This window comes from Gallinula chloropus, assembly GCF_964237585.1.
Source record: "Gallinula chloropus genome assembly, chromosome: 30".
Taxonomy (NCBI): domain Eukaryota; kingdom Metazoa; phylum Chordata; class Aves; order Gruiformes; family Rallidae; genus Gallinula; species Gallinula chloropus.
In genome coordinates, this window is record NC_140115.1 from 3,122,764 (window position 1) to 3,143,332 (window position 20,569).

The window sequence follows — 20,569 nt, forward strand, 5'->3', positions numbered from 1 at the left end:
AATGACCTGGGATGGACTATCGGTAAAACCTGGGGATTTAGGTACTGGGAATCTGGCAAGGATGGGGGGGACTGTTTTTTATTAAAAAACAGGAGTTAAAAAGTATTTCAGCAATCGGTCCCAATGTCGTGATCAAAAGCAATAATCAGCAAGGAAGAGACAACCTGCCAATTCCTACCTCTGTCCCAACCAGTCCCCTACCAGCTAAACGAATGGTCTCCTCAGGTAAATCGGTCATGCATTGTCACCATTTGACCCACAAACCATTCTTTGGTGTGTTGGATGCCACCTTTAGGTCATTGAATCAATCCAACCCAAATCTCACAAGTTCATGTTAGTTATGCTATGATGTGTATCCCCCTTACTATGAGGGCATTGCCCTCGACACTCCTTTTAGCTGTTCATCGGACGATGATCCGACTCAGTGCAGGTGGGATACACCATGGAGAGGAATCACTTTGAACCAGGTTAGAGGCCAAGGCATATGTTTTGGCAATGCCACCTTAGCGAGCTGGAACAGCGCGGTTTGTGCAAAAACCGTTGCGATCAATAGAACCCATAAATGGGCAATTCCATTAGCATCAGGGATGTGGATCTGTCATCAGACAGGTCTGACCCCCTGTGTGTCCCTTGACCATTTCAACCCTGCAGCTGAATTTTGTGGACAAATTTTGATTGTTCCCAGGGTCCTATATCATTCAGATGAAGAAATATACTATCATTGGGGAGAACCTGACGACAGACTTCAAAAGAGAGAAATACTGACAGCACTGACAATAGCAACATTGCTTGGCCTGGGAGCAGACGGCACAGCCACGGGAGTGACCTCCCTGGTGACCCGACAGCGAGACCTGTCTCAACTACAAACCGCCATCGATGAAGATCTACAAAAAATCGAGAAATCTATGACCTTTCTAGAACAGTCTGTGTCCTCACTCTCAGAGATTGTTTTGCAGAACAGACGGGGATTAGACCTCCTGTTCATGCAACCAGGGGGCCTTTGTGCTGCCTTGAAAGAGGAGTGTTGCTTTTATGCTGACCACACTGGGGTAGTAAGAGATTCAATGGCTCAACTAAGAGAAAGGTTGGCTCAGAGAAAAAGGGAAAGAGAGGCCCAACAAGGATAGCTGGAATCGTGGTTTAATTATTCACCATGGCTGACCACCCTAATATCTACTCTAATAGGGCCTATCGCAATGGTCATAATGGCATTAATTTTTGGACCCTGTGTACTGAACAAGCTTGCCTCATTTGTCAAGAGTTGGTTAGAGAAGGTTAACATTCTCTTTGTAGACAACCAACAAATGCTTTAAGAATGCAACTACTAAGTATTATCCCTACTATTCCCTAATTGTCCCTAGTACAACCCACTATCCAAATTAGCTCTGACTATCATTCACCTGGTGTGCCTTATGCTATCAGTATTGTAAGCCACTTTGCACTTTAAGTTGTTTAAGTAAGCGAGGGGGGGGGGGAATATAGGTAGTTAAGGCACGGAGGTCAGAAGATGTGCTGTATGGAAAGGTAGGACCCCCTTTGGGTAGCCAATAGCATATAGCCTATGAGGTAAGCAGACGGAAGTGATGTCATAAATCTAAGCTATATAATGCTGTTCCAGTCACCATTAAATGCCATTTGCCATCCACCACATTGGTGTCTGTGAGCTGATGGCCCGAGCGGCCAATAAAGGATGGAGAGTCTCCTTAGTCCTCCTGTTAATGTATTTATAGAAACATTGTTATTGTCCTAACAATTGTCCCAGCATTTAAGAAAAAGGTCTCTTCCTCTCTCATACCAACCAATGTTTCACCTATTAAGACTCATCATTTTCCTGCTCAAGGGAGAGGGTACCAGTGGCACACGCTCCCTGCCACCCTCTGGTTCTGTCTGGGGGACTGGAAGAGGACATGAGGATGTGGGATGGAGAACCTCTCTGGAGACTAGAAGCTTGGGTACAAGGAAAAGAACCAGCCAAAAGGCGTTCATGCAGGAGAACCAGCACTCCAGTGTGGGTGTGGCAGAGCAGAAGGACTGATCTTACTTTCGACCCTGATGAAGGGACTTCTGCTTTGCAGTTACACCCTGCTTACAGGTGCACCCTCGCATATTGAGGGAAAACATCAGGGGTGGAAGGCTGCTCTATGGAGGCCTCCACGATGAGTCACAGAAACTGCTGAAGGAGAAAGTGAATCAAGACAGTTGGCAGAGGTGAAACCATCCCGCTGGCTTGTGCATGCTGAGCTTAGACAAGAGGAATCCCACCATCCCATGGGCCTGTGGGGTGCTTGGGGAGAGCTGAACCTCACCCAGTGTCCAGATTACTCATTAGAGAGAAGATACCAGATGGACATTGCTGAATCCCTGTCACTGCTGTGCAGCCCAAGCTGGCAAAGGGACAGGGAGAGGGATGAAATTAGGGCAACATTTAAACCTCTCAGAGCCACCCTGATTCTCCCTTTTCCTGGCTGTCATTGCTGCCTCCAGTTTCCTGTTCTGTCTCCCAGCGTTGCCCTGTCAGTAATGGCCTCGGGGGGACCCATTAATAATCCAAGAAACTTTGGAGTTTTTATCTGACTTTGACTGCCTGAGATGTTTCATCAGCATCCTCTCAGGGCCAGAAGTTCATGAAGTCAGCTTCAAACCCACCAGAGAGGTCATTGCCTGTCATTGGCTGGTCCTCTGCTGCTGATCTCCTGGGAAGAAGGGAGCTCATGGCAAGCAGGCTCTGCTGCACAGAGACAGCTCTGCCCCGGAGCAGCTCCTCTGCAGGTCACAGCAGGGCTGAGGGTTCTGCCTGCAGGCACTGAGGGCAGAGCAGTGAGGCAGAGAGAGGTTAAAGGCAGTCAGGAGTGGGAGGATGGCTAAGAGCTCACTGAAGGAGAAGTCTTCAGAGCCCTTGACACGGTAAGTCTCTGGGTTCACAGCAATGCAGATGCCGTTCCTGGAGGCACCCCCTCAGGCTGGCAGAGCCCACAGCTCACAGGATCGGTAAGGTGGACTCCAGCTCCAGAGGAAACTTTTAATGCCTGTGAATCCAGGGGAGCAGCCAGGGGTGCCCAGGGGTGCCCTTCAGAGCAGGGTCCCTGAATCCCAGGTGCAGTGTGCCCTGTCAGGGACTCTGCTGCCTTCCAGGGTCAATGCTCAGCCTGCCCTGGGAGCTCTTCATAGCACTGTAGGGAGAAGCTGTGGCTGGAAGGAGTGACCACCTGGAAGGGCAGGGCAGGGTCCTTCTGCTGTTCAAAGGGTGTTGTGTGTGTCCAGGCTGCTCACAGCTCCAGATCACCCCTGGGACGTTTCACAAGGCACTTTTCAAGTAGCACATCGAGGCAGGGACTACATGGAATGAAAGGAGCTTTGCAGGGTTGGCTCATTCTTTTTCCTGCTGGGGTGGTCCAAGGAAGTGGTGACAGATGTGTCAGGTTTGTGCAGGACATGGCGACTCCCACAGCATTGTAGTGCAGATGCTGAACAGGTTTTTAAAGGCACTTGATAATGTCCCTTTGCTGTTTACTCTGCCTACAGAAAATATTAACATCAAATTTGTGGTCTCCTCAGTGTTTATCTGCACTTGCAGCCCAGAAGGCCAATCACATCCTGCACTGCATCTGAAGCCAGCAGATTGAGAGCTGATTCTCACCCTCTACTCTGCTCTGGTGAGACCCTACCCACATCCAGCTCTGGAGCCCTCAGTACAAGAAGACCCCCCCTCTTGGAGCGGGTCCAGGGGGTGGCCACAAGGATGATCAGAGAGCTGGAGCACCTCCCCCACAAAGACAGGCTGAGAGCCTGAGGGAGTATACAGCCTGGAGAAGAGAAGGCTCAGAAGAGACAGTATAGTGGCCTTCCAGGGGACCAACAGGAAAGGTAGGGGCGGACGGTTTGTGAGGGCATGTAGTGATAGGATGAGGGGCAATGGCTTTAAACTGAGACACTCAGAAGAAGTTCTTCACTCTGAGGGTGGTGTGACACTAGAAGAGGTTGCCCAAAGAGGTGGTGGAGGACCCCATCCCTGGAGGCATTCAAGGCCAGTCTTGAAGCTCTGAGGTACCTGATCTAGTTGAAGATGTCCCTGCTTACTGCAGGGGGGTTGGACTAGATGCTCTTTAAGGTTCCCTCCAACCTAACACATTCTATGATCACAGAATCAGAGAATACCCTGGGTGGGAAGGGACCCATAAGGATCATCAAGTTTAACTCCTGATTCTATGACTCTATGATTCTCTGCTCTCCTCATTAAAACCTTCACACGCAGAGCTGCTCTTGGCTGGTGCTGTGATGTCAAGAGGTGTCTATAGGGCAGAGACGAGCACTCAAATGTGCGATGGGGAGGGGTCTGTGTCTGAAGACATTGTCAAGGCAGCACAAGCATAAGCACAGGGCAGCTGGGTGACAGAATAATGGACACTGAAGCTCTCCTCACTCTGTGCTAAGCTGTCAAGAACTGAGCCCTTTTGCCTGTTCTGTCTTAAGACTCTTCCCATATTATATCATAACATGAGGATTCCTACCCCTCAAAGGAACCCTCGCCAGATGTGATGGTGGAAAATAGAAACCACAGACAAAATCCTTTCAAGAACATGCTCAGACTCTCTTCTGCAGCCCAATCTCTTCTGAGTCATAAGGGCAGAGACTGAACTTTTCCTTTAAAGGCTGATTGTATCTGGAATCAGTTGTGAAAATGGACGATGTCACAGACCAGCTCCATGTACCCACTGCAGCTGAGCAAAGCAGCCTCCTCAGCTCCTCACAACACACTCTGCCAGCACAAACCAGACAAAGGAAATGCATTTCAGTTGGGGGTGTTTCTAGGAAAAGGGGTGTGGCTTTGCTCAGAGTCTGCCCTAATTTTCCCTGTCCCTTCCTTTTTTTAACCAGATACCATGCCATGGACCAGCAAATGTCCAACAGCAGCTCCATCCCTGGGTTCCTCCTCTTGGCTTTTGGAGACACACGGGAACTGCAGCTCCTGCACTTCTGGCTCTTCCTGGACATCTACCTGGCTGCTCTCCTGGGCAACAGCTTCATCATCACTGCCATAGCCTGTGACCAGCACCTCCACACCCCCATGTACTTCTTCCTTCTCAACCTCTCCCTCCTGGACCTGGGTTCTATCTCCACATCTGTTCCCAAATCCATGGTTAATTCCCTGTGGGACACCAGGGCCATTTCCTACACAGGATGTGCCTCTCAAGTCTTTTTCCTTTACTTTCTGATCCCAGCAGAATATTCCCTTCTCACTGTCATGGCCTATGACCGCTACGTTGCCATCTGCCACCCCCTGCACTACGGGACCCTCCTGGGCAGCAGAGCTTGTGTCCACATGGCAGCAGCTGCCTGGGGCAGTGGGTTTCTCTATTCTGTGCTGCACACAGCCAACACATTTTCAGTTCCACTCTGCAAGGGTAATGCTGTTGACCAGTTCTTCTGTGAAGTTACCCAGATCCTCAAGCTCTCCTGCTCACACTCATTCCTCAGGGAATTCGGGATTCTTGGGATTGCTGTGTGTTTAGCACTTGGCTGTTTTGTATTCATTGTGGTGTCCTATGTGCAGATCTTCAGGGCTGTGCTGAGGATCCCCTCGCAGCCGGGACGGCACAAAGCCTTTTCCACCTGCCTCCCTCACCTGGCTGTCATCTCCCTGTTTCTCAGCACTGGCACATTTGCTTATTTTAAGCCTCCCTCTATGTCCTCCCCATCCCTGGACTTGGTGGTGGCTGTTTTGTACGCAGTGGTACCCCCAGCAGTGAACCCCCTCATCTACAGCATGAGGAACCAAGAGCTCAAGAAAGCCCTGAGGGAAGGTGTTCACTGGATGTTTCTCAGCTGTTTTAAAGGTCCCATGTCTCTTCAGAAGTGACTCCCACGGTATCCAGTAGTGGTTGGTTGATTTCTTTATCTTCATTGTCATTATCACTTGTTGGGGTTTTTGTTTGTTTTTTTGTGTCTGTAACGTTCTTAAATGTTTAGATTTATCTGACCTTTTCTAAGGAATGAACTTGGTCTGTTTCAGCTGTGTATTGATCTGCTTCAATGTCAATTGGAGAAAACTGCTACCACATCCATAAACTGGAAAGATAAAAAGCCCAAAAATATCAAAACCTGAAATCTTCCACTGAAAGTAAATTCTTGAAACTAGTCCCTGGGTCTAAAGAGCCATCCTGGCTTGTGTTTGCCTTAAGAGAGAGAAAAAATGGCCAATATCAGTATGTTCTTGTTGCATTATGGCTTGAGAATCAAGGCCATGGTTCTATGGAGCAATTGTTCAAGCAGTGTCCTATGTAACTTAATAGCAAGAGTAGGCCTCACACCATCTTGACACAAAGGATAGAGTGGAAGGTCATAGCTGTGTACACAGTAACAAGAAGTAGAAACAGGATGTATGTTTCAAGGATCTGCTGTTCCTGAGAATGAGAAAGAAGCACAGATGGGTGATGTAGCCTTTAACCAAGAACCAATCGAGTTGTGATAATTACAATATACATTAGTGACAATTATAATGTTGTCCTGGTTTTGGTCAGGATGGAGTTAACTTCATTTGTAGCAGCAGATGGGATGCTGTGTTTGAGAGTTAAAATGAAAGCAGCACTGATAACACCCTGATGTTTTTAGTTGCTGTCAGACAGTCAAGGACTATCTCAGCTCTTCATGAGAAAGGAGGGGCGAAGCCAGGACAGGTGACCCAACTGACCAAAGAGAGTATTCCATGCCCATCACGTCCTGCTCAGTACAACGGGAGGCTGATGGGAGGAGGAGTGGGGTGGCTCCAGGACGCGTGGTTTTTGGGGGACAGTTGGATTCTGGGACGGCTCTGGGTGGCATGGCCTGAGTTGTGGGTTCAGTGAGAAACTGCATTGTGTATCAACAGCTTCATATATTTTTTGCTCTAAAGTCCTGATAGCATTGTTGTATTTTATTTTTCTGCTATTTTAGTAAACTATCCTTATCCCAACCCACGGGCTTTTGGTTTCTTGGTTTTGGGGTTGTTATTTACCCCCTCCTTTTCCCTTCCCTTGCTTCACCTCACACCCCCCCCCACCCCCCTTCTCCCCCTCCTCTTGTCCTTTAAAGAGGAGGCAGCTGTGTGGATCTCGGCTCTCAGCCGGGGAAAAACCACGACATACCAGCTTAGGAAATAAATGCCAAGCCTCAGGCTCTGAACTGACATAACTCCATTTCATTAGAGAGATGACACACAGGACTCCATCTGCAGTGCAGTGATAGAACATGTAGAGAAGGCCTCTGGGTCAGAGAGGCAGGACTGGTGTCCTTGGAGAAGCAGGATGGCTGCTGTCATTCATGTATGACCATGATCATCAATGGCAGAACATCCAAAGCATAGATACCACTTGTCTGAGATGAATGGAAGATCACTTGTCCATTTCACCAGATAAAACATGCAAAGCTTAAAACTGCAGTAAGCACAAGTAGCCCAATTTCCCTCATGTTGGAGCCTGAGCAGGAGAGCTTTAGCAGTGGGAGAATTTCACAGAAGAATTGGTCCACACCATTGCCATGGCAGAGTGGTAGAGAAAATGTACTGGCTGTGTGCAGAACAGCACTGAGAAACTCACAGCTCCAAACAGCTGCTGCCATGTGGACACAAGCTCTGCTGCCCAGGAGGGTCCCGTAGTGCAGGGGGTGGCAGATGGCAACGTAGCGGTCATAGGCCATGACAGTGAGAAGGGAATATTCTGCTGAGATCAAGAAGACAAGCAGAAAGACCTGCGCAACACACTCTTTATAGGAGATGGCCCTGGTGCCCCAGAGGGAATTGGCCATGGCTTTGGGGACAGTGGTGGAGATCGAGCCCAGGTCAAGGAGGGAGAGGTTGAGAAGGAAGAAGTACATAGGGGTGTGGAGGTGCTGGTCACAGACAATAAAAATGTTTCCATAAATACATTAACAGGAGGACTAAGGAGACTCTCCATCCTTTATTGGAACCAGCGGAAACAAAGGCTGAGGAAAAGGCTGAGGTACTTCATGCCTGCTTTGCCTCAGTCTTTCGCAGGAAGGCCAGTTGTCCTCTGGGGATCCAGCCCCTTGAACTTGAAGATAGGGATGGGGAGAAGAACGAAGCACCAAACTATAAGGAAGACATTGAAGTGCTGAGGTGTGTCCAAAGACGAGCAACAGAGCTGGTGAAAGCTCCAGAGAACAGGTCTGCTGAGGAACGGTGGAGGGAACTGAAGAAAATAAGGCTGAAGGGAGACCACCTCACTCTCCACAGGCATCGGAAAGGAAAATGCAGGCAGGTGTGGGTCGGGCTCTTCTCCCAAGGAACAAGCTATAGGACAAGAGGAAATGGCCTCAAGCTGCACCAGGGAAGGTTTAGAGAGGAGAATAGGGAAACATTCTTCACTGAAAGGCCTGTCAGCCACTGCCTGCCAATCAGGCAGCCCAGGCAAGTGGAATAAAAACATCCTCATGCATATGCAAATGTGTCACTCTACTGTCTAATTAGCCACACACTCAGCAGAAGCAGTTCAAGAGGAAAATCTTTGGACAATTTCCAAGCAAATATTCAAGTCAGCTGCCTTCAATCTTCTCCCAAGTGATCCACAACAGATCTCTTGTTCATAGCTAGCGACCCGTAAAGATATATCCATAATCCTTAAAAATACATATAATGTCTGTAATTGTAGGTTTCCCAATCACCAGTCAGAAACCAGTTAATTCAGTTACAAACTTATTTTTCCTAGAATCATAGAATCATAGAATTGTAGGGGTTGGAAGGGACCTCAAGAGATCATCGAGTCCAACCCCCCTGCCAAAGCAGCTCCCTAGGACATATCACTCAGATAGGCGTCCAGACGGGTCTTGAATATCTCCAGAGAAGGAGACTCCACACCCCCTGGGCAGCCTGTCCCAGGGCTCTGTCACCCTCACTGTGAAAAAGTTCTTCCGTATGTTGGTGCAGAACTTCCTATGTTCCAACTTGCATCCATTGCCCCTTGTCCTATCCCCACAGACCACTGAAAAGGGGCTGGCTGATTCCCCCTGCATCCCCTGCTTCAGATAATTATAAACTTTAATTTAATAAAATAAATTTAATATAAGTTAATTAATTATTAACTTATAATTTAATAATTATAAACCCCTCAGTCTTCTCTTCTCAAGGCTGAAGAGTCCCAGCTTACTCAGCCTATCCTCATAGGGGAGATGTTCCAGGCCCCTAATCATCTTCATGGCCCTTCTTTGGACTCTCTCCAGGAGATCCCTGTCCTTTTTAAATCAAGGAGCCCAGAACTGGACACAATACTCCAGGTAGGGGCCTGACCAGGGCAGAGTAGAGGGGGAGGATCACCTCCCTTGACCTGCTGGCCACATTCCTCCTGATGCACCCCAGGATCCCATTGGCTCTCTCAGTCACCAGGGCACACTGCTGGCTCATGGCCAACCTGTCATCCACCAGGACCCCCAGGTCCTTCTCCACTGAGCTCTTCTCCAGCAGCTCATCCCCCAGCCTGTAATGATACAAGTGGTTGTTCCTTCCCAGGTGCCAGACTCTACACTTGCTTTTGTTGAACCTCATCTGGTCTCTCCCTGTCCAGCTTTCCAGCCTGTCCAGGTCTCTCTGGATGGCAGCGCAGTGTTCCTGCGTGTCAGCCACTCCTCCCAGCTTTGTATCATCAGGTACTTGCTGAGGGTGGATGCTGTTCCCTCATCAAGATCGTCAATGAAGATATTAAACAGGACTGGACCCAACACCGAGCCCTGGGGAACAGCACTAGTCACAGGCCTCCAGTCAGATTCTGCTCCTCGAATCACAACCCTCTGGGCTCGGTCCGACAGCCAGTTCTCAACCCACCTCACTGTCCACTTATCTATCCCGTGCTTTCTCAGCTTTGCTATCAGGATGTCATGGGAGACAGTATCAAAGGCCCTGCTGAAGTCAAGGTAGATGACATCCACTGCTCTCCCTCCATCTACCCAGCCTGTTATGAGATCATAGAAGGCTATGAGAGTGGTCGAGCACAATTTCCCCTTGGTGAATCCATGCTGACTACTCCTCATGACCTTCTTCTCTTCCAGTTGCTTGGAGATGGCATCCAGAACAAGCTGTTCCATCACCTTTCCTGGGACAGAGGTGAGGCTGACTGGCCTATAGTTACTAGGTTCCTCTTTCTTGCCCTTTTTAAAGACTGGAGTGACATTGGCTATCCTCCAGTCTTCAGGCACTTCTCCTGTCCTCCAAGACCTGTTGAAGATGATAGAGAGCGGCTCAGCAATCACCTCCACCAGCTCCCTCAGCACACATGGATGAAACCCATCAGGGCCCATGGATTTGTGTGCATTAATCCATTTGAGCCGCTCCTGGACCTCCCCTACTTCAACCAGAGGGAAATTCTTCGTTTCCCCAACACTCCAACTTTCACACAGGATCTGTGGGTCCCGAGGGGCCTTATTTTTATTATTTTTTATTATTTTTATTAATTTAGCAGGCGACAATAAGGAAGCAGCGCTGGGCGGCCGGAGAATCTCAGCTCTACCAACGGTCCCCGTCCGAATTTAGGTTTTTATAGTCTTTTAGTTCAGGTCCTGGTTGTTTCATTGAGGCTTCCACTTGATTTTCTGCACATGCGCCAGTTGTTGTTAGGCCGGCATTTTCTACCTCCTGGTGGTCGATGGGATGAAGTTGCTCCTCTTCCTCACTTGTCCCTTAGTTGACCCCTCTCCCATATTTGGTCATCTTTAACAGCAAGCTCATTTATTGGCTACTTGATTTCTATGGTTTCTACTTCTAAGTTTCCTATAACTCAATTTTATGCTTCGTTAGCAACTTACAATATACATTACACAATCATTCTTACAAAATCAGAATGTTACAACCTGTTTCAAGGTACATGCAGTAACAAAGGCTCATCTATCACAATCCCCCCTTTTTCTTTTAATCACCATTTTCTTCAGTAACCCATTGTAATTCTTGGTGGCTTAGTATAAGAGTTTCAACTTTTTCATCATCGTTTAGAGGCCCATATTTATACTCATACTAACATGAGATGTGTTGCTTCTATTAATGTATTAAAAATGCAAAGGCCAAATGTTAATCCTAATATTAATAGTTAAATGATGATTCATACCAGCCTTGCTGAGATTCTCTTTCTCGCCGTCTCTTTTCTAATCTTTCTCTAAGTTTGGCCATGGTATCTCTAACAATGCCAGTATGATCTGCATAAATACAAAACTTTCTCCAAAGGCTACGCAAAGTCCCCAGATACATACCATAGTCAAAATAGTCAGCCAGGACAGGTGGAGGTGTCACAGTTCCCTACAAGGTTTTTACTTGGTCACATTTATTGCCCTCTAGTCCCCCTTTTTCTTTTCCTGGGTGAGTGTGTTCCTGAGGCAGTGTTAAGCCGGGGTTTGCACTAGGGCAGCTCCCCCGAGACTTGTGCATTATTCCGATATCAGGGTTCCGTCCTCCACAGTTTTTACACCTCTGCCTCGCCCGTGGGCTCGGTTGCTTCGAGTCACGGGGTGTTCCATCTTCTCAGCAGCAGGGCTACTCTTCAGGAGGCTCTGAGATTTTTCTCTCCTTCTGGAGAGCTACACCATGCTCCACTTAGATCTCTTCCGGCCACACACCTGGACAATAATTATTGAGAGAGGAGAGGGCTCATTTGGGTGAAAACAATAATGTATTTTTGAACCTATATGTTTTCCACCAGAATAATGCCTGTATGCACATGTGTGCGTATACATGTGTACATACATATATGTAGTCTGAAACACGAAACTGGTTGCACCCAAAAGAAATGGTTGGATCTGGTCATGACGTAAATGGTATGGAATAAGGAGTGGATAATGTCCTGGTTTTGGTCAGGATGGAGTTAACTTCATTTGTAGCAGCGGATGGAATGCTGTGTTTGAGTGTTAAAATGGGAGTAGTGCTGATAACACCCTGATGTTTTTAGTTGCTGTCAGAAAGTCAAGGACTTTCTCAGCTCTTCATGAGAAAGGAGGGGCGAAGCCAGGACAGGTGACCTAACTGACCAAAGAGAGTATTCCACGCCAGTTACGTCCTGCCCAGGATATCAGGGGTTGACGGGAGGAAGGCCTGGGGCGGCTCCGGGACGCGCGGTTCTTGGGGGACAGTCGGGTTCTGGGACGGCTCTGGGTGGCACGGCCTGAGCTGTGGGTTTGGTGAGAAACTGCATTGTGTATCAACAGCTTCATGTATTTTTGCTCTAAAGACCTGTTAGCATTGTTATCTTGTATCTTTCTGTTATCTTAGTAAACTATCCTTATCCCAACCCACAAGCCTTTTAGTTTCTTGGTTTTGGGGTTATTTGCCCCTTCCCTTTCCCTTCCCTTACTTCTCCCTCCCCTCCCCCGCCCCCGACCCCGCTCTTTTCCTTTAAGGAGCAGGCAGCTACGTGGATCTTGGCCCTCAGCCGGGGTGAAACCACAACATTCCCCAAGCCCAGCAGTTCCCTCACTGGCCTCCTGGGGCTCCCAACACTTTTCCTGGCATTATCTGTGCTCACAGGCATGGACAGATTTCTCTGACAACAAACATCAGTTAAACATGACACAGTTTAATAACCATGAAATCTCTCTCCTCAGCTGCCTGTTTCGGCCAAGCAGCATGTGAAGGGGGTCAACTTTCAGAGGAGATTCTCTCCCAGAACAGTTTTAATTAGATACATAGAAAGGTCACTTATCAACTCATTGAACTTGTGACAGAACAGTTCACTAGACTTCTGAAAGATGGGACATTCTCTAACTCTCTGAAGCTCACAGCAGAAAGCAGGGAGCAGAGCAGCATCTGAATGACCAAAGAGAAAGCTGAGGTGGAAATCTGTAACCATATGTCCAGTCAGTCTTCTGAAAAGATGTCCTTAGGCATGGCCATGTTATCAGGAGACGTGGAAACACCTGAATGATGAGGGAGATGAAACAGAAAGGGAAGCGGTAATGCAGGTGCAGGGGAAGGTGAGTATTTCTTCTGCTGCCATGGGTACCAATCCTGGAAATTCCTGTTCTGTCATGGTGGGAAAGCACTGCCATTTCATTCAAGGAGTCAAGTGATTCAGCTGAGGAATATGTGCTTGCTGATTTTTTATAAATGTAATAAAAAAAAGAAAAAAGGAAAGAAAGTGGCCTTTTGCAGGCAGACATGATGCAAAGAGAGCACAGCTCGTCATTACGCAGTGTCTGAGAACCACAAGAGCAGGAAATACTGAAGGAATGGTATGAACGTACACCATGTTATTATAGCTTAGACATAGTAGAAGAAAAAATGAAACAACTAAAATAGCTACAACACTAGTCCTAATGTGAGTTACATGGAGAGTGATATGCAGAAGAAGATGACATGGTTTTTGCTGCTTAGAAACAACCAGCCATGAGTTTTGACAAAGCATCCTTGAGCTCCTTGTTCCTCATGCTGTAGATGAGGGGGTTCACTGCTGGTGGAAACACCGAGTAAAGAAATGCCAATACCAGGTCCAGAAATAGGGAGGAGATGGAGGGGGGCTTTAGGTAGGCAAAGATGCCAGTGCTGAGAAACAGGAAGACAACAGCCAGATGAGGCAGGCAGGTGGAAAAGGCTTTGTGCCGTCCCTGCTGCGAGGGGATCCTCAGCACAGCCCTGAAGATCTGCACATAGGACACCACAATGAACACAAAGCAACCAAAACATAAACAAAGACTGAACGGAATGACTGCAGTTTCCCTGAGGTAGGAATCTGAGCAGGAGAGCTTGAGGATCTGGGGGATTTCACAGAAGAACTGGTCAACAGCATTGCCATGGCAGAGGGGCAGGGAAAATGTATTGGCTGTGTGCAGCACAGAATTGAGAAACCCACCGACCCAAGCAGCTGCTGCCATGTGGACACAAGCTCTGCTGCCCAGGAGGGTCCCGTAGTGCAGGGGGTGGCAGATGGCAATGTAGCGGTCATAGGCCATGACTGTGAGAAGAAAGTACTCTGTGGAGATCAAAAATACAAAGAAAAAGATTTGAGCCACACATCCTGTGTAGGAAATGGCCCTGGTGTCCCACAAGGAATTGGCCATGGATTTGGGAACAGTGGTGGAGATGCAGCCAAGGTCAGTAAGAGAGAGGTTGAGAAGGAAGAAGTACATGGGGGTGTGGAGGTGGTGGTCACAGGCTATGGTGATGATGATGAGGCCATTACCCAGGAGAGCAGCCAGGTAGATGCCCAGGAAGAGGCAGAAGTGCAGGAGCTGCAGCTCCCGTGTGTCTGCAAAGGGCAGGAGGAGGAACAGGCTGATGGAGCTGCTGCTGTTGAATATCTGCTGCTGTCAAGTGTGGAGACCTGTCGAAGGAGGAAAAGGCACAGTGAGAAGTTAGTGAAATAGTCTTTAAGGAACACCTATTACAGTTATTAGGGAATACCCTCAGATTGAATCATTTTATCCGGGAAAACTCCTGGCAGGTCCCTTTTGGGAGGTCTGCTTTGTGCTGGCTTGAGCAGGGTCACCTGTGGCTCTCGAGAACTCAGTCCTTCCTGGCAGCAGTCAAGAAATAGAAGGATGGTGTGATCTCAGACTAAATCCCCTGTGGACAGCAATGAGCTTTTCAGTGCTGTCACTGCAGTTTCACCCGAGGGCAGAGCAGAGTTTTGGAGATTTGGTTTTCTCCTGGCTGTAACTGAAGAATGTTTCTTCTGTCAGAACTCCCTGACATTGCTGCTGCAGTGCCAGTGAAACCTTCCCCTGAGTGCAGAGTGGGGAGAGCTGCTCTGTCCATCAGCCCTGGTCTCAGCTGCCCAGTGCTGGACGCTCTGTGATCAGAATCTGGTGTTGTCTGTAAAAGAAACTGGACCCCACAGAGAGGCGAGGAATCCAGTCCTCAGTCCTACAGATGGGGGTCCTGAAAGTGAGGGTTACCTCAGTGCCAGCCCCACCAATGGACATGCCCAGAGCCCCAGGTAATTGTGGGATAAAGGTAACAAGAACAGGATTGTGAAACTGGAGAAATACTCCAGCCAAGTCTGGAAGGACAGGGACAGACAGACAGGCACTCAGGGGTTTCACCTCACTGCTGGTTGGGCTGCGAAGGAGAAGATTCAGCCTGAAACTCTGGAACTTTGGGTCAGAGTCTTTGCTGGGAGGACAGAAACCAGGACATGGCTGTGGGAAAGTATCAGCACTGTGAGGGATGTCAGGAGGTACCAAATCCCGACTGCCACAGCATTTCTGTGAGCAGCTCCTTTTTTGTGCCTCTGTGACAATGTCTCTGCTGCCTGGAACCGTCCCTGCAGCTCCTTCTCTTCGCACATGTCACCTCCCGCTCTTTGCTCACAGACCTCATTGAACCTGCCCTGTGCTCAGCTCTGCTCTGCAGACCCCTCCTGGCATCAGGGCACTGCCCTGGGAACCTCTGTGTGTGCAGGGCTCAGGAGCAGCTCAAACATCTTCAAGAGAATCAAGTTCTCATTGCAGATTCTTGATGGGAGAAATAAGTTCTCATCTCCCACACTCAGCACAGCCCACAGGAGAGGAAAAGTCAAAGCAAAGAGTCTACCTAAGGGAAAATGCTTCCTTGATGTTGTTCCTCAAAGTCTGTTGGCAGTTTCTCAAGGATCAGCTGGAGCTGGGAGCAAACCTGACCCAGGCAGCACTGTCTTACTGCAGAAGGACCTTAGGCTGCTCTTCATTCCTTCAACCCACAGGCCCTTCTCTATCCCTGTGTAAAGCCCAGCAGGCAGGCTGAGTGCTGACCCTGGCAGCAGCAGAGTCCCTGCCCCAGCACACAGCCCCCAGGACGCAGGGACCCTGCTCTCAAGGACAGCCCTGGGCACCCCTCAGCCATGCCCAGGAGAAGACAGCTGTCCTGCCCTGTCCCTCTGATGGGGCAGAAGGGCATCCCTTCCAGGCAGCACTTTCTGGTCCTAGAGAGAACCTGTCCTCCTGACAGACCCCACACACTGCCCCATGTCCCAGCTTTAGGAGATCCCTCCAGGAACAGAACCTGAATTGCCCTGCACCCACAGACATACCAGGGACAGGCTGTGGAGATTTCTCCTGCAGTGAGCTCTCAGCATCCATCAGCTCTCTCAGCCTCACAGGTCTCCCCTCGGTGCCTCCAGGCAGTGTCCCCAGCCCTGTGTGCTTGGCAGAGGAGCTGCTCCTGGGCAGAGCTGTCTCTTGTCAGGGCTGACAGGTTGCCATGAGCTCCCACTGTCCCAGGAGTCCAGCCCAGCTCAGAAGAAAACAGCAGTTCTTCTAAGCTCCCTCCTGCTGCCTCAGGCCTCATGGGGATTGCTCTACAATCTCATCTCTTATGTTCCCTCCCTTGGCTGGGGAGCAATCCTTCTGTCCATCAGAGTCCTTTCTCCTTATGAAACCAGAGCTGGACAGCAGAATCACCTTTCCTTGTCTCCACGTGAGACAGGGTCCCCAGGCAGGGACAGGCAGGGGACTCTTTCCCCCTGTGAAAGGAAGGGAGTCAGGCGAGTCACTCCAGGCACCTCATCCTTGCTTTGCAGCCCTGGGGCTGGAAGGGGCAGGGGGAATCCCTATAGCACCAGTTCTGATGGGCACACAATAGGCACCTTCTTCCTGGGAGCTGCTGGTCCAGCTCCCATGGGAATTACTGAGGTTGGAGGCAAGTTTCCAAGATCCCCTTCCCCATGACAATGTCTCTCATCTAATGGAGAATTTGTGTCAGTGTTGTTCACCCCCTTTTGCCCATACCCAAAACTGAAGACCAGGAATGAATCTTTGGTAGCCCAAGGGAGAGGCTTCTGCTCCTGATGTACACCTGGGAGCATGTGAGATAAATCAAGCATTTTAGTTTTCCTCTCCTTACTTCTCTCCTTTCCTCCTGCAACACTTTTCCATGCCCAGAGGCAGCAGCTGTCCAACAGCAGCTCAATGTCCAAATGTACAACAGAGAGTCAATGTGAACGGGAAGAGGTTTTCCTCAAAGAAGAGTTCCCTAACATCTCTCTGCCTTTTCCTCCTTGGACAGGTCTCCACACTTGATGGCAGCAATGCCCAACAGCAGCTCCATCAGCCAGTTCCTCCTCATGGCCTTTACAGACACACAGGAGCTGCAACTCCTGCACTTCTGCCTCTCCAAGGGCGAATGAACTTGACTGCCCTTCTGGGCAAGAGTTTAATGATCATTACTGCAGCCTAGAACTCCAACATGAATCCTTCCCACATGGCTTCAGATCATCACCAACTGCTCCAGGGTGGGTCATTTTAATGGGCTGACGTCCTTCAGCAACAGACATCCCCAGTATGGGTCCTCCACAGCCCTGCCAGCAAACCTGCTCCAGCACAGGCTTCCTGTGAGGTCACAGCCTCCTTCAGGTGCCTCCACCTGCTTGAACAGGTGATTTTTCTCATCCTATTACTTATTATCTCACATAAGAAACCAACCCCCACCTCTCTACACCCACTTGTAGGTCAAAAGCAATAAGGTCTCCCCTCAGCCTCCTTTTCTTAAGACTAATATGCCTCAGTTCCCTCAAGCTACTCCTCACAGGACTTGTGTTCTAAACCCTTTCACCAGTTTCATTGCTCTTCTCTGGACACACTCCAGCATCTCAACGTCCTTCATGTAGTGAGGGGCCCAAAACTGGACACAGTACTTGAGGTGTGGCCTCACAAGAGCTGAGAATAATGGGAAATCCCTTCCCTACTCAAGATACTTACATTATTCCTGATCCATGCCAGGATGCTATGGGCCTTTTTAGCCACCTGGGCACAGTGCTGGCTCTTGTTCAGCTGGCTTTACACTAACACCCACAGCTTTCCACTAACACTCCCATGTCCTTTTCTCCTCTAGGGAGCTCTCCATCTACTCCGCCCAAGGCCTGTAGCATCGCCTGGGGTTATTGTGACCAAAGTGCAGGACCCAGCACTTGGCTTTGTTGAAACTGGTCACTGTTGAGACAGACAAATGACACATACAAGAGGTCTCCTGGTGCACAAACTAAAAGGACCCGATTTAGTTCTGTATCCTCATTTTTATATGCTTCTACTACACGTGTCCTTTTGCTAATGGTCTCAGGTAGATGCTATCATGGAATTGGTGGACATTTGTAACTTCACTAACAAGGTTTATCTCTTGCCAGGTTCCTTTATCTGCAGTCAGCAAATTCCTTAAAATGGTTCTGGATGTTCTACACTTCCTCAAGGGTAAACTTTAATATCTCCAAGGCCCAGCTCTATATTCTCAACCAAGGGTTCTACAGGCCTGTCATAGTCCCCCACAACTCCCCCTTTTTGTATTTGTGCTATAGAAATCACCTTTATTATCCACTGCAGGGCCCTGCAGAGACATAATTCAGGGCAACATTAGTAACACAACTACAATAACTACTACAACGATACAAACCAGCCTTTATTGCAGACAACAATACCCCTCTAGGTAAAGCAACAGGAACACTGAAAGACCTTGATACCTTGTTTGAGGTATAATTACACCATGCGGTTTCCCAACACCCAGGTTTCCCACACACTTTGTTTCCTGGGTCACTGAATTTACAGGACTCCCGTTTCCTGGCACCACGGTTTCCACGAGCACTTGGTTTCTTGGGCCCTGATTTCCTGGGCCACTGTTTTCCCAGGGCACTGGTTTTCCAGGACACTGGTTTCTTGCCTGGCACACAGGTTTCCTGGTACATCGGTTTCCTGCATCCCCAGTTGCCTAGCACATCACGGTCTGGCCACCCTGGTTCCTGCACCCTCAGTTTCCTAGCACCCCAGTTTCCTGGCAACCTGGTTTCCTGTGCCCATAGTTTCCCACACCCCCTGGTCCCACGCCACTGGTGTCCTGCGACCCTAGTTTCATATCACCCTGGCATCTCATGCCCTCAGTTCCCCAGGACCCGGGTTTCCCACGCTTCTGGTTTCCCAGATCACTTAATTTACAGGACCCCAGTTTCCTGGCACCAAGTTTTCCACAAGCTCCTGGTTTCCTGGGCCCTGGTTTCCTTGGGCACTGATTTTCCATGTCACTGGTTTTCCTGTGTGCCCAGTTTTCCGGCACACTGGCGTTTCCTGGCTCACTGGGGTCTCCTCATCCTGGTTTCCTGCACCTCCAGTTTCCTTGAACCCAGGTTACCAGCACTCCCAGTTTCCCACACTCCCCTGTTCCAGTGCCACTGGTGTCTCACACCCCCAGTTTCCCGTGCCCCTTTTTTCCATTCACCCCAGTTTCCTGGCAGCCCTGATTTCCATGACCTCTGTTTTCTAAGGCCCTGGTTTCCTGGGCCACTGTTTTCCCGGGACACTGATTTTCCAGGATGCTGGTTTCCTGTGACCTCAGTTGCCTGGCACATTGGCTTGGCAGTTTTGCGTAGCTGTGCTGCTGAGATAGCTTCTACCAGAAGCATCTGGAAGCTCTCTGCAGGCCCCAGACTGTAAACATCAGCCAATTCAAGGCCAAAGTTGCTGGTGACCAGGGCCGAGCCAATTAGAGATGGTCACAGCGCATCTGTGAATCACATATAGGAGAAAAATAAACTGCAGGCAGGTGCATTTTGCCACTGGAGAAGGGAGTGAGAAGATGTAACAAGCTGCGTGACACCAAGGCCAGAGACAAAGGAGAAGGGGGGAAGAATGGGACACTCCAGTTGCTGGAAGGAGAGATTTCCCTGCAGCCTGTGGAGAAGACCATGGTGGAGCGGGTGTCCCCTCGCAGCCCATGGATATGGATGGGGAGCAGAGACATCTATGGCCTGTGAAGAGATTGATCCACACCACAGCAGGTTTGCCAGGGGACTTGTGACTTTGCAGGGGACCAGGCTGGGGGAGTCTGGGCCCGAATGTCAGCACCCCATGGAAGGGAGTCCTGATGAGGCCTGTGGTGAGGAGATGACTCCCTGATAGAGGACTCACGCTGCAGAAGTTTCTAGAGGACTGTGTCCCGTGGGTGGGACCCCACAGTGCTGCAGGGGATGGGGGTGTGTGTGGAATGCCCACCCCCCCCCCCCCCAGCTATGACGGAAGACAACTTGGGAGGAAGGGACTGAAAACCCCCATTCCCCATTCCCTGCCCCTGCCCGCACTGGGATGGGTGGGGAAAAAGGAAGCGAATTCACAATTAAGTAAAGTCTTCGAAGAAAGGAGGGGTGCAGGGGAATTCAAAGTGTTAAGGTCTGGGGAAGGAAAGCAGCTTGTGAGGAACCGCTGGAACCCCACTGCCCATTCCCTGCCCCTCCCTGCGCTACGTTGGGGTGGAAGAAGGGAATAAAATCGTGAATGAAGTTTAACTCTGCTAAGAAGGGAGTTATGGGGGGAAGGTGCTTTAAGACCTGGCCACGCTTCTCATTACCCGACTCTGGTTTACTGGGTGCATAGTTGTAGTAGTAATAAATCCCTTTTCTTTCCTTTATTCTGTGTTGAGTCTGTTTTGCCCATTGCACTAATTGGAAAGTGATCCCTCTGTCCTTATCTTGAATCCTAAGCCTCCCAATATATATGTTTTCTCCCTTTTTCAGGCTGAAAAGGGGAGTGAGTGAGTGGCTTGGTGGGCATTTGGCCTCTAGCCAGAGTCAAACCACCACAGTCCTTTTTGGTGCCCAATGTGAGGCTTGAGGAATTTGAGATAAGGACAATTGGCTAAGGTAATGGGCAGAACAGG

The 20,569-nt window shown here is 49.3% G+C and overlaps 2 protein-coding genes across 2 annotated transcripts; one reads left to right on the forward strand and one right to left on the reverse strand.

Moving 5' to 3' along the window:
• Positions 1 to 4,897: 4,897 nt before the first annotated feature.
• Positions 4,898 to 5,857, forward strand: LOC311202508 (olfactory receptor 14J1-like; the record flags this gene model as incomplete). Its single annotated transcript, XM_084277091.1, has 1 exon — positions 4,898 to 5,857. The coding sequence occupies one exon, from the start codon at positions 4,898 to 4,900 to the stop codon at positions 5,855 to 5,857; it is 960 nt and encodes a 319-aa protein (XP_084133217.1).
• Positions 5,858 to 13,332: 7,475 nt separating this feature from the next.
• On the reverse strand, positions 13,333 to 20,284 carry LOC311202509 (olfactory receptor 14A16-like; the record flags this gene model as incomplete). Its single annotated transcript, XM_084277092.1, has 2 exons — positions 13,333 to 14,265; positions 20,261 to 20,284. 2 exons carry the CDS (start codon positions 20,282 to 20,284, stop codon positions 13,333 to 13,335), a joined length of 957 nt encoding a protein of 318 aa, XP_084133218.1.
• Between the last annotated feature and the right edge of the window lie 285 nt (positions 20,285 to 20,569).